This window comes from Drosophila busckii, chromosome X (assembly GCF_011750605.1).
Source record: "Drosophila busckii strain San Diego stock center, stock number 13000-0081.31 chromosome X, ASM1175060v1, whole genome shotgun sequence".
NCBI classification, from domain to species: domain Eukaryota; kingdom Metazoa; phylum Arthropoda; class Insecta; order Diptera; family Drosophilidae; genus Drosophila; species Drosophila busckii.
In genome coordinates this window covers 10076095-10090326 of record NC_046608.1, presented here as the reverse complement: position 1 = coordinate 10090326, position 14232 = coordinate 10076095, and the positions used below count along the sequence as shown (strand labels likewise).

The following is a 14232-nucleotide window of genomic DNA, read 5'->3' as shown; positions in this document are numbered from 1 at the left end:
CGGCAGCTTGCTGACATTGGCTTCATTAGCGTTAAAAAATAATCCGTTAAAACAAATTGAAAATAAACAATGCACAACTAGTTTGGAGTTGAGGCGACAAAATATTTCAATGCATTGGTGAAAGGTGTGAAACGGAGGCCAATTGAGCGATACACACACACACAGAGACACACACACAAAGAAGAAGAACCCTTCATTTGTACAATTTCCCTTTCGAGTCTTGAGTTGCTCCAACTTAACGCGAAGCTTTCATTTCTTTGAGCTTATCAGTGCAACAATTTAGGCACAGCAGCTGTCTATGTATGTGTGTGTGTGTGTGTAAACAAAAGAAAGTCGCGCGTTGTTGTTGTTGTTTTTTTGCCTTCATTTCAAACTTACCTGAGCTTGTAACAATATTTGTATTTTTATTAGTCAAACAATGCCCAGCACCCACCCCCAGCCCAGCTTAGAACTTCCAGCTGCGAGAAAAATTACTTCATTAAAACTTGCGGCTGGGCGCGTGGGCGTGGCATGAAGACAAAGTGTCCAAAACGCGCTTTTCATTTATTTTATTTTATTTTGTTTGTTACGTTGCTGCTTTTCCCATTTTTTTTTTGTCATTGTTGAGCTGTTTGCTTTGTATATATTTTTTTTGAGCAGTTGAGGCAGCTGCTGTTGCGATAAGAGTGAAACTCATAATTGGTGTCATTAAAAAAGCCATTTCGGAAGTTGTTAATCTTGCAACGCGCCAAGTTGCAAGTTGGGGCGGCTTGACAATTATGCCAACTAGCCCCAAAAAGTAAATTGTAAAGGTAAAACGCCAAAAAGTCCAAAGAGCAACAATAAAGTAACGGACTTAAGCTTAGATAGCATAAGCGAGAGAAAATTCTTTAGGGACTTGGGCTGTGAGCAAAGAATTAACTTAACCCTAGCAGCTAACTGGGCAACTTGGAATTAAAAGAGCTGTAAATGAACTCAAAGTTAGAAACAAAACTTGATGGCAAAAAGATTATGCAAAGAATATGGGAATATGCCAAAAAATTCAACAATTAGAAGCAGCAGAAAAACTCTAAAAAAAATCTAAAAATGTTGAGAGTAGTTTTTGTGGAAAAAAATAAAATATGAATAAGCGAAATATGTTGAGAGTATGCAAAGAATATGAAAAATGTGTAGGAAAAATAATCCAAAAATTCAACAATTAGAAACAGAAGAAAAACTTCAAAAAACTAAAAAGGTTAAAAGTAATTTTTGCCGAACAACCAAAAGAAAACTCTAATCGAATAATTTGAAAATATTTGTCTCTCTGTGATCTCTGTGAAAATCAAATTAAGTTGAGAATATTTCTTGACTTGAGAACATTGTAAAGAATTACAGTTAGTGCTGCTGCTCATTATTAACTCTTTAGCATGGCTATTATTATGATTTAATCAGCAGACGCTGTTTAGCTCCCCAGAGACGTTGGTAGTTGGTTTTGGCACTGATAAAATGTTAATACCCGCAGAGCTAGAGCGACATAAATATGTAATTTATTAAAAGCGAAGAAGCGAACTGAAAGAAAACTGCTAAAATAATAATAATAAATGTTTAGCACAAAGCGTTGTTGGCTTTTGTTTATTGTTATCATTATTAAGCCCAAAGTGATAGGCGACAGTAGCAGTTGGGGCCGAATGAGCGAAGAGCAGAGAGCGCAGAGCTCAGAGCTTGTGGGAGTTTTGCTTTATGATTGTTGCGTTTTTTTCTTCTTTTTGTAGCTTTAGCTGTTGCGCTTATCGTTTGCGCCTCAGACTCACACTCTGCTCATTTTTTAATTATAAAAGTGCGATAAATGTGACAAGCAAACGAGGCAAACAACAAGTGAAAGATAGCCCAAAGAGCAACTGCCCCAAAAGTCGTTAAGGGACCCAGCAGCAGCAGCAGCAGCAGCTCTACGAGTTGTTTCCTTTTTTTGTGGCCTATGTTTTTTATGTGCATGTGGCCAGGCCCCCCCCCCCAAGAGAGTTGTGTCGCTTTTGTCAAGAGTTGGCCAGCAAAGCATTTAATAAACAGCAACTCGACTCGCACTAAAACTGAGGCAGTGTCCTTGCGAGCAAAACAATATGAAATTGCAAAATGTCTGCCTACGACAAAAAGATAGCAAAGCCACAAAATGGGAATAGCAAGAAAGAAGATACTATGACTATGACTTGGAAATCGCACATTCGCATATTCTCGGTTCTCTTGTTGGGCCATAAATATTATCTACAATGACTAAACTGGCTGCCTGCCACTCTTTGTCTTTGTCCTGAGCCTACGCACAGGACTTGGTCAAGTGTTAATTTCTATGAAAACTTTGCCGCTCACACACACTCCACACTGTGGACTGTGGCTGCTGCTACATTTTTCTATTTTCAAATCTTTCTCGTTGTTGTCGTGATGCTGCCAGCACGGCCTAGACTAGAGATAAAAAAATGTGAAAATATTAAGAGACGAACTAACTAAATGCAAAAATATTTGTCGCTGCCATTGTCTTAATATGCAAATTGCATTGTCTCAAGTCTGTGCAGACTCTTAACTCTGCCTCGTCTCGTTCTCAAGTCTTTGAAGTCTCAGGTTTAAGGTTCAATTGCCCATCAAGCCTGTAAGTAGCAACAAGCAGCTGCAGCTACAGCTACAGTTGCAACATATCTAGTTTGCTACACTACTTGGCAATCATATTCGATCGGCTATGTTATTGATTGATTGATGATAATTGATTTATAATAGCTTTGCATAGCTAGCACAGCTTTTCAATACTTATAATCGATACTATCGATTAGTCTCATGCATGTTATACTATCGTTAAAGCTGCTTTTGATTGATTAATAATAATTGATTTAGCATAGCTTTGCAATTTTCCAGCACAGCTATTATAGCTGTAATTGCAACTATCGATAAGTTATATATATATTTTTGATACTAACGATAATGTTGCATATTTATTAAAGTGCATTGCTGCTTTGTTTGCTTATAATAATAATAATTTATAATAATTTTGCTATTTTGAAGCAGCTAGCACAGCTTATTTGAAATATTAACGATACTATCGATTAGTCATCGATAATATCGATGATGCAGTATATTGAATTCCGCTTTGATTCATAATAGTTTACAATAATTTTGCAATTTGGCAGCAGCTAACTTAAAATTTAGACTTGTTATCGATACTATCGATTATTAAAGCGCATTGTAGCTTCGTCTTAACGCTTGCGCTTAAGCAACAGCGCATTGCCATTGACCTCGCCACATTTTAGGCCACGTTGCAAGCTGCTTGTTGCTTGTTGCAAGGCACTACACTACTACTACTACTACTATTAATAAAGATTCGTTGGCTGCCGAATCATGACCAAATCAGAAAGCGATTGCGATTGCCGATTCAATGCGATTGTGTGAGAGCGAGAGCAAGTTCTACTACTAATGCCAAGTACTTTCACGATTTATGTGCCTAGCATGTTTACTATATATATATAGATTTATATTTGTTTAGCTCAAAGTGAATGGCAATTGTGTGCAGCGATAAGCATCTGGGCAATGTGCAAATGATTTCATCAGTTATGCTCGCTAACTGTAAAATCTACAACAAAAGGGCACTAAAATTGCTAAATGGTGCATAAGGTTGCGAATTCATAGGCCAGGCCAGGCCAGGCCGCTTTAAACGCTAATTGATTAACTGATTTTAACAGCTACAAATGAAATTCGAAATTCTCAATTCACATTTTTCGCCCAACTATGTGGCAAGCACAAATACAGACGCACACCTGTTAGGTCCCTTTGGTGCTGTGCTGCAAAATGCCAAATGAAGAGAGAATATAAAAAATAAAAAAGGCTTGAAAAATGCGCTGCCTGGCTGCCTGGCATGAATGGCAATGGGAATGCAGCAAGCCCAGACAGGCCGACTCTGCAACAAAGTCTGTCCCGCTGTCTGTGTGCCACATGTAAATAAATGCAAAGGCAGCTCAACGAACGAGCAGAGCAGCGCAGCGCAGTCCCGTGACGGGACATGAGACAAGCGACAAGGGACAGACAGACGGACAGACGAACATAGTTTTGCATGCATAGTTTTGCTGAATGGATTCCAGGCCCAGGCTCTCTCTCTCTCTCTCTCGCTGGCTGTGTGTGCAACAGCTGCTGCAAACTCATTGAACAATTGACCAAATCGATGTGCCATAGCCTTTTACACAAGCGTAACAAAATGAGATTAAAATGCATAAAAACGAAACCGAAATTCAGTCGAGTCAGGCCAAGCAGCATCCTCTGACTTATGGCCCAGCCTCTTCGGTTACTACTTCGCCTCCTATTGTCATCCAACGCTCTCTTGGGCCGCCAGCTCTCTTATTAATTTGCTTAAGTGCCATAAATGGCAAATACAGTGCCGCACAAAAGGATGCGTATACCTTTCTCTCTTTGCCACTTTGTACTTTCGGCATTGTCGCCGCCCAGCTGGAGATTTTACACGTACGCCCGACCCCGAGCGCTAACCATGACGAATTATCCAAACTGCATCCAAAAAAAAAAAGAACAACTGATGCAACAGCTAAAGTTGAATACTCTAGTTATTGAGAAGCGCTGCCTACTGCGCTTACTTGGAATATACGAAAAAAAAATTCATTAAATGTTGCATTGTCTTGCATTTTTTTATGTTTTATGTGCTTGTGAAATTTCGTAAATTCAATTAATTTAAGAACTTGGCGCAAATTTTCAATTTCGAATCACTTTTCAATGCAATTCTATTCTAAAACTTGAAATTCAAGAACTAAACATGCACTTTAGAGTGCAGAAAATCGATAATTACATTTAATTTGATTAGCATAAATTTAATATATATAAATTATAATACTATGCTGAAATTTTACTTTTAATCTGAACATTTTTAAAGTACTAAATATTCAGAGTGTACATTTTATAGAATTTTTTAGTTAAGAACACAGCTAGAAAACACTTTTTTCTTTAACTAACTATTAAATTGTTTTTAGGTAGAATTTTGTTCAATTTTTCGATATAAGTGAAGTTCAATTTATATATAGAAATTTCGGCAGACTTTAAATATTATTCTTTTGAAAACTTTGGAAGTACTTGACCATTCTGCCACTTGAATTTTTACTCGTGTGGGTTTTTTATATTTTATGTACTTAGGAAAATTGTATTTAATTAATATAGAGCTCTATGGGCAGATTTTTATTACTTTTCTTTTGAAAACTTTCCAATTTCTTGGCCTTTACCGAAATTCAAATTCGAAAAACGAAACATGTGCGAAATTTGATGGAATTCTTTAAACCCAAGCAGAGAACACTTGAATTATTTTTCTTCTTTTTTTTTTTTTTTGTCTACAATGGGCACATTGTGTTATATGAGCTGAGCTGAGAGCTATGGGAAAGGGCACTGGCGAAAACGGCAGTGACATTGAAAATTGCCGACAAAAGACAGAAGAGAGATCTTAAAGGAGCGATACTGTGGTAGGAACATAAACGTGGGCTGATTTATCTGCAGCAGCCGAGCACTTTTGACCTTTTGGGCGCATCGCATTACAATTGCTGGGGAGGTCTCTGTGTTCTGTGCTTGCGAAAAATTCTACAGAACTGACATAAAATGATGGACAGCGGCGTCTCTGGCGCAGGCGGGCAGAGCAGTAAGAAGAAGCAGAGACAACTCTATTGGGAGCGTTGGGACAAGTGTAAATCAGTAGCGCATATTTGAGCGCATTTAAAAATCATTAATTTGAATTAGCCCATGGACGTTGGCTGTATAATTAAGGCGCGGCTGAACAACAACAACAACAACAATAAGACTACAGTTCAGTCACGTTACAAAGTACACGAAGTTTAGTTGCTGCCGACGTCGCTGCCGCTCAAGTGACGCTAAGATAAACAAACAAATGCAAATGCAAATGCAGCGCAGGCAAACAAAAGTTAAACAAAACATATTGCCGCACTTGGAGGCCATATGCCTGACATTTCAACACCCAAGACCCACTACGCTCTCTCTCTCTCTCTCGCTCTCGCTCTCTTACCCACCCACATAGGCAGCGCGAACTAATGACAAAGGCAAAGCGCAAACGAAATGATCTTTTGAACTAGTAGCAACCGAAAACTAAAACCAAATAATCCAGCCAACTCCAATCAAAACAAAGATCAAAAAGCAACAACAACAAGAAGCAGCAGCGGCAGCGCAGTCATAGCACTTGACGTTGACGCTAGCAGCGAACAGCAGGCGGCGACTCAGCTCGACAACAACAGTTAAAACTGTTGCGCGCGCTCTTTATGCTGCGCTGCGCTCTCTCGCGCTCTCTTGCGCTCTTACGTTTTGTCTTGAGCATCACCTGACTGCAGCGACTGCGACTGTGACTGTGACTGCGACGCTGTTTTGTTTATCTTACACACACACACACACATACAAATGCATAGGGCGTGTTTTTTTCGACACCTCAATTGAAATTTGTTGCGCTTTGCCTTTTGTAACGAAGTTTTAATGAACTTGTCTTATGTTTGACCTTTCTGCTTTTTTTTGTGAAGCTCGCCAAATGTTTGATAGTTACAGTTAACTGTAATCAGCGTAATCGCTGATTAGACGCAATACAATAAAAACGTTAATTGCTGACGACAATGCATATTTTCTTTTTTTATATTTATTTTGTGCGTGTGTGTGCATTGGGCGACTTAATTAGGAAACTTGTGTGCCTTTTATTTATGTGTCTTAACGAGTCGTTTATTTAACTCCCCCCCACCCCACATTCGCGCGCTAGCTCTCGCTCGCTCTGTCGTTTGTAAAGTTGAAAATTTGTTTATTGTTTTTCGGTTATCTTTTTTTTTTTTTTTTGGGTCCTACGCACTCCACATTTATACTAATTTGGTCAAAGTAGATTCGAAAAATCGGAATTTGAATTTAAAAGGAAACAGACGTTGTTCAGAAATAATTTTGTGCCTTGATTTAAATAAAATAACAAACGGCGCAGCAACAACAACAACAACAAAACCAATTCGACGAAAAACTAAACATAAATTCTTCTAATGCCGATCTGGCTTCTCTCACAACGCGCCACTGTCTATGTGTGTATGTGTTTGTGTGTGTGTGGGCAGTCATGAACTTTGTTTTTTATTAGCGGCAGGATATCAAGCAAACAAACACATACACACACACACACACATTTATATTTAGTATATGTTAATTCATTTGCCTTACTTAATTGCTAGAAAAACTAAAAAGAGAAAAAAAACAAAAAACAAGCAGCGGAATTCCATGATGCGACTCAAGTCTCTACACAAATTTATTTTTAAGCAGACATTTATTTTTTATACATGCATTTTTTTGTTTTGTATTTATTTATTTGGCCGCTGTGGCAGCAAACAATTTGTAATCGTTGTTGTTGCCGCAGTCGTTGACAAGAAAAATGTTGCAGCTGTGGCACGCGAAAGCTGCAATTGCCTTTTGCCTCGCTGCCTCGCCTTGATGTCGCCTTAATTGCAACTTGCAAGGAAGCGTCAGCAATATGTTTGTTGTTTTTGTTTTTATTCATTGCTGCCACTGCCCCTGCCCCGATCAAAAGCAAACAGCAAGTGGCAAATGCCAGAGGTCGAGCGTGTGGCGATAGCACAAAACTCCAAGTTATTGTGAAATGTATAAAGCAATGCAGTCAGTTTTATTTTTTTTTTTTTTTTTTTTTGCTGAAACATGACGTAATGTAAGATTTTCAACTGAAAATGAAATTAAAACAAATTGGGCGCTGCTACTAGCAAAAACAACTGAGTTCAGTTAGCACAAATTTTGTTAGGGTTAGTGCTTTCGTTAAGAATTGCAGGCCTTGCAGCTAAGCATATAAAAAAATGCTGCAATAAAGCAAAAAATTGATAAACTATAAAAATAAATAAATTTTTTTGCATATGCTGCTTTTTATATATAGCAAAAATTATTTTATTTGTCAGTCTGCAACATTTGCGGGATCTTAAGCTGCTGCAAAAATTTAAACAAATTGTCAGAGCTGAGTATAGTTAGCACAATTGTTGTTTAGGGTTTGTTTTAAATAATGAAAAGTGCAGTGAAAATTTGAAAAATTCAATTCAATTCATTAGAATTCACTAGTGAAATAGAATTCCGCTGAAAAGCATTTCCGCGCAAAATTGTGCGAAATAAAATTGAATTTAAATTCAAGCGAAAATTATTTCTTTCAACAAACAATACTTTTCTATTTGCTACATTTTAAAGCTGAAAATGAAATTAAAACAAATTGCAAAGTGCTAAGCAGTGTTGCCATTTTAGCTATTTTTTTTTGCTAGCTAATAGCTAAATCTAGTAGCAGTTTTATAGAATGCTATTAGCTAGAAATCAGACTATTTAAAAAGTGATTTGATTACTTTTGTGTCTGTTTAACACTCAAAATCTATAAGCTTATGAAATTTAAAAACAAAAACATAATTTTAAATACTTAAAAATTTAATTTTAAATATTTTTTGTAATCTTTTTTATCGTCAACTGTTCATAGTTGACATTAAACAAATAAATAAATAAATTTTATAGCTTCCCTACCGATTTACTAATATTCAATACTCAATTTAAGTATTATATTATTAATTTAACATAGTAAATAATTGTTGCTATTTTTTAGCATATTTAATTTCGTGTTTAGCTAGTTCTAACAATTTTTTTAAAATTAATTTTAGCTATTTTAGCTCAGCATAAGAATTAAGTTTGCTGTAAAAATGATTCAGCTATTATAAGTACTAAATGCTTTGTTTAAATATGCTTCTTTTTATTTGCCTGTGTGAATTATTTGCCAGCAAAATAATTATATAGCCCAATTGTCAGCACATCGTTTAGCTAACGCTTTAGAATCAACAGCTAATTAGAGCTCATCTTAATAAACTCGAAAGTGCTAAAGCAATTTCCAAACAAGAGTTGACAGTCGGAAAAAACAAAAGTATGCATGTCTATAATTAATATTAGGACAAGCTGTAAGCTTGAAGTTTTAAGTGTTTATTATGTTGCTTAATTGCAGTGCTGAGCTAATAGGGTGGGGTGGGGTGGTGGGACTATCAATTAAGAGATTTCTGCGAAGAAAGTGCGAACAATTTATGAGCGCATAAAACAAAAAGTTTCAAGCGAGCAACACACACACATTGGGAATATTTTATGACTGCTTGGGGCAGCAGCATACAAATCTTTATAAATAAAAGCACCAGGTACTGGCTACAGCGGAACTAGGTCAATTGGAATAGGTCAACTCTGAAGGGATTGGAAAAGTAGCATAAATAAGCAACAAACTAAAACAATAAATAAATTAGTTATAAGCAATAAGTTTGCAGCGGAAACTAAACAAAATTCAAAATAGTTCAAGCGAATTGTTCAAATTTTAAACTATTATTGCTCTCGCTCTCTCTCTCTCTCTCACTCTCGCGCTCTTTTGTAATTGCATTAGCACTTGAATAATTATGAATTTGACTTTGTGTGAGTCAAACAATTATTAATTATCAAATGCATGGCACGTAAACAAGAATTTTGTAAATCGAGCGCTTTTGATAAATCACAGACACATGCATATATATGTGTGTTTGTGTGTGTGCGCACAGTTAGTCAGACATTTTGGTTGCCACAACTGAACACAGCGCACATGGCCACAAACACCAAAACAATTTTCGCGATGAAATTGTCAAATTGTCAGTGCAAAAACGCGCGGAGCAGCAACCGCAAAAGCCACAAACGCAAACGAGCACGCAACAGGAAGCGGCAAGGCGCACACACACACACACAGAGACACACACACATGCACATATGCAGCTAAATTGAAATCAGAATTTGCTAGCAAAATCAGCGTCAAACGGAACGCAATCAATCATAAAACGTTGAACTGTCCTGCCAGGACGACAATAAAAAAACAAGTGCACGCTTAGCAACGCCTGCCAAGCAACGCATTTTGGGCAATGTTAGTTAATTAACACTGTTAGCTTAATTAAATTTATATCGCTGCATAAATCAAGCAACAGCGTTTTAGCTTTAGCTTGCGCATTAAAATTAATTAACTCACTGATTTTAGTCGCTGTGGCTGCAGCTGCAACAAAGACTACCTGCCACAGCATTTTTCTAAATATTTGCACAAGCAGCCGTCATATAGATATATATATATCTGACTGTATGTCTAGCTATTGCTTAAATATTTGCGCTGACATAACTTTGTCTGCGGCTGGCGTGCGCCAAGTTGAGTTGGAATATTGAGAATTGTGTATTGAAAGCTAAGAGCTCAGCTCTGGAGCAGACGACAGGCAGCCGCTTTGTCTGTTGCATGTGTGAAAGCAAGATAATTATAACATGCACACACACACACATACACACACACAGCTGCAGCTGGTCAGCAGCTTTGAGTAGCGGCGCTTCAACTTTTCTTGCTCTTTGTTACACTTTGTTATTTTTATTAAATAAAAAAAGGCTAAGCAGAAGTTCTGCAACAGGCAAATGACGTAAGTTCTACGATCTACGTCTGTATGAGCAGCTATAACTTATAGATTTTAAAAGCTAGCGCTGCCAAATTTGCTATATAGCTACAGTTGTTTGCGTAGTTAAACAAGCATATGCTGAAAATTTTGTATTGCTTAACACTAAACAGCAAAATGTAAAAAAATTATTTACTTGTTAAATTTTCACTTTTGCTGCAACGTTGCTCCAAAAATATTTAAATACTAAGCAAGCAGTGCCATGCTCTAAGCAAAGTGTATCAGCAAGCTAACTGCACGCAACTTTAATGTTTTTATACACTTTGATATGTTTGTAAAAAATGCAAAAGTGTATTATGAAGTTGTGCAAATCTATGAAACAGGCAGATGCATGCGTGGCAGATCCCACAAAGTATTTATGTACTTGATCAGCAAGACAAACTGAGTCGTTATAGCCATGTCCGTCCGTCTGTATGTATGAGCGACTGTTTCTCAGCAACTATAAGAGCTAGAACAATTAAACTTGATATGTAGCTGCTCCTCTAACCAAACCCAAACGCTTTTATTTTAGATTTTTTTATTTGCATCCCACTTCACCGCAAATCGAAGAAAACAATTTACAAACACAATATTAAGCAAATAAAAAATATCTAAAAATCTGGAATAAATTACAAATACGCTTTGTCATGTTTTGGAGCGTTGTCGAAAATTTCAGCACGATTGGATTATTATTTAGGAACTATTTACATTTCAATATATACAGCGGGCTGCGATTTCGCTGTTGGCGGCGACGTCGCTGCTGAGACTACAGCGGCCACAAGCAGTGACGCGTTAGCTGTTTTACGTGTATGTCAAAGTGTATATAAAAGTTGCTTGCACCCAACTTAAATGCGTCCACTTGTTTTTTTTTTTTTTTTTGGGTTGGGTTTTGATTTCTGTGGTTGGTTCTTTTTTTGTGTTTTGTCTAGCCACAAGCTCTGACTTTGCCACTGACAGCTTTAGCTTCAGCTTCGACGCTCAAACAAAGCGTCGAGCATCAGCATCGGGCATTGGGCATCAGCAGCATCCACATCGACATCGACATCGACATGGACATCATCGTCTGTTGGCAGTGCGCAAAGATGCCAGCACAGCAATTGCCATCGAATGTCAATAGCAAAACTGTTTGCCAAATGGCAAAAGCGAGCAAAGCAAGAATCGTAGTAAAGCATAAAACATAAAGCATAGCAAAAACAATAAAAACAGACAGCGCAGCAGCCACAAAAACAAAGCAACGAATGATGAATGCGCTAAGCGAGCAAATTAAATCAAAATGATAACACTATGCAATTAATTTGAGTTTTGAAGCAGCAAGAAATAAAATAAAAATAGTAGCTGTATGCTATTAATTTATTTTATTAATGCCTGCAGCAGAGCGAAACTCACGTAGAAATACAAAAATAATTATACACTTTGAAGATGCTTGAGTTACACTTTGGGGAAAGCCCCAAATCGAATCAAATAATTACTTTAATGTCAAATTTTCAAATCTAGAGAGCTCTTAAGGCAAGGAAGTTTGATATACAGTAAATACAGCATATAAGCAACTAAATGTATAATCAAAAGTATGAAAAAAAATAAGTCTCAATTTTAAGACTTTAATTATTTATTTACTTATTGATTATGAACAGTCGACGATAAAAGAAAATGATTATAAAAAATATTAAATAAAATATGCAGATTCTAGTTCAGTTTTAGTTCTTCTATAAATTAAAATAGAATTGAAAAACCGAAAAAATTAAAAAAATATATTATATAGCTTATATAGCCAACTATAATTACATATTACTGTTTTAATTATTTTATTGTAGCTATATTAAAATAAAGTAATATAATACTTATTAATTTTTTATTTATTTCTTTTATGAACAGTCGACGATAAAAGAAAATGATGACAAAAATTATTAAATAAAATATGCAGCTGCTTTAGTTAAAATTGAATAATTGAAGTCGTTTCAAAAGCAAGCGTTAAATATATATTATATAGCTAACAAAGCTATAATTACATAATACTGCTGTAATTATTTTATTGTAGCTATATTAAAAAAAAAGTAATGCTAATTTATTTTTTATTTATTTAACAGTCGACGATAAAAGAAAATGATTACAGGAAAAATATTTAAGCTTAAATTTAAAACTATATAAAAATTAAGTTTTAGTTTTTAAATTTCCTAAGCTTATAGATTGGGAGTGTTAAATAGATCCAATTTTGATGTGCTCTATCTAAATTTAGTTGCTAATTGTAAGACTTACTTATTGCCATAACAATTTAGAAATCAATACATTTGTTGATATGGAATTTGCTGCAATATTGTTGCTTATATAGAGTGTTGCCTACATAGAATCTTTACTGTATATAGCTGCCGCCTACGCTTGTACTGAACATTAAGTACTGAACCCAGCCACAAACCAAATGCCTTATGAATAAGTTAAGCGACTCAATTGAAGCAGCTCACGCGCTTTGGCTTTGGCATTGAGTTGCTTTAAAAGCTGTTTAAACAAATCGTTGCATAAATTATGCAATTTAAGCCAATGTTAACGCTAGACAAATGACAGGACATGAACCCAAGCCCAAGCTCCATTTGTATTCATTGAGCAACTGACGCTCGCGACTTCTATTAATTTGTTATCTCAATTGCTGCTCGCTCTCACTCACTCACTCTCTCTCTTTCTATTTACAGTTTGCAACTGCAACAATCATTCGCGTCAATGTCGCTTCAGCATGGAGCACTTTAGATTATCGAAAGGCGTCTCCGGTGGCGTCTGCCAGCATTGTCGACATTTCACCACAGGACGTCATTGCCAGGAGTGCAAGCAGGGCTACTATCGGGATCCCACAAAGCCATTGACACATCGCAAGGCGTGCAAACGTAAGTCACCCACCCACACCACCACCCCCACCCCCCATTGTCTTGACCTTTAAGCATTTAAATCAAACTAAAAATTAGCTAAACGATTTTGCAGCATTTGCATGAGCAACAGCAGCGCTACACTGAGACGAAATATGTAACATAAGCTGCAAATTTATTTGCTAACGACTTACAACAATTAACAAGCTAACAAAACTACATGCAAGTGGCACAAAATGAGAGCATGAAACGCATAACTAATAAACAATTAAATTATAATTTAAAAATAATTGAAAAATTATCAAACGCTCGTATTTAATTAAAAATTTATTAATTATTGCACATTAAATTTTCAATTTAATTTTTCTTTAGTGACAAATCAAGTTATTTAGGACATTATACCAACAGATATTTTAAAAAAACTTACAACATATTAAATTAAACATTACAGTGAAAATTTCAAGCCAAAATGTTAATTCGAGCAAATTGAATTTTTGCAACCAAAAATTTTACGCGGATATTATAAATAACGCGCCGAAAGATTTTAACGGGCAGGCGTCTCTCATACGGTTTATACTAATTTTATACGTTGGCAATTTTTCGACTCGTGTGGTGTTGGCGTTTTTAATAAATTTATGTTCATAATTTTGAATGCATAATTTTTACAAATTATATTTTGCTCCAAAAAACGCGCAAATAATTTAAAACTTTGCACTGATTGCGGCGGCGGCTGTGAAAACAAAATGACCAGGCAATATACGAGACATAAAAATAATATATACAAAAACAAAAACAAATATATAAAAAGCCATAAATTGTGGCACAACTAAAAGTAAAATTAGAACAAGCTCAGCCAGTTTGAGTTACAGCGCGAATAATTTATGAGCCAGCTAATCAAATTGGCCAACACACACCACACACACACACACACACAC

At 36.1% G+C, this 14232-nt stretch overlaps 1 protein-coding gene across 2 annotated transcripts in view; it reads left to right on the top strand.

The window, feature by feature from the left end:
- LOC108605558 (netrin-A) overlaps positions 1-14232 on the top strand; it is a 49857-nt gene that overhangs the window by 17345 nt on the left and 18280 nt on the right. For both annotated transcript variants that reach the window (XM_017995322.1, XM_017995323.2), the window contains exon 2: positions 13130-13318. In XM_017995322.1, the coding sequence (XP_017850811.1) occupies positions 13130-13318 (189 nt within the window). The remainder of the gene's footprint in view (positions 1-13129; positions 13319-14232) is intronic.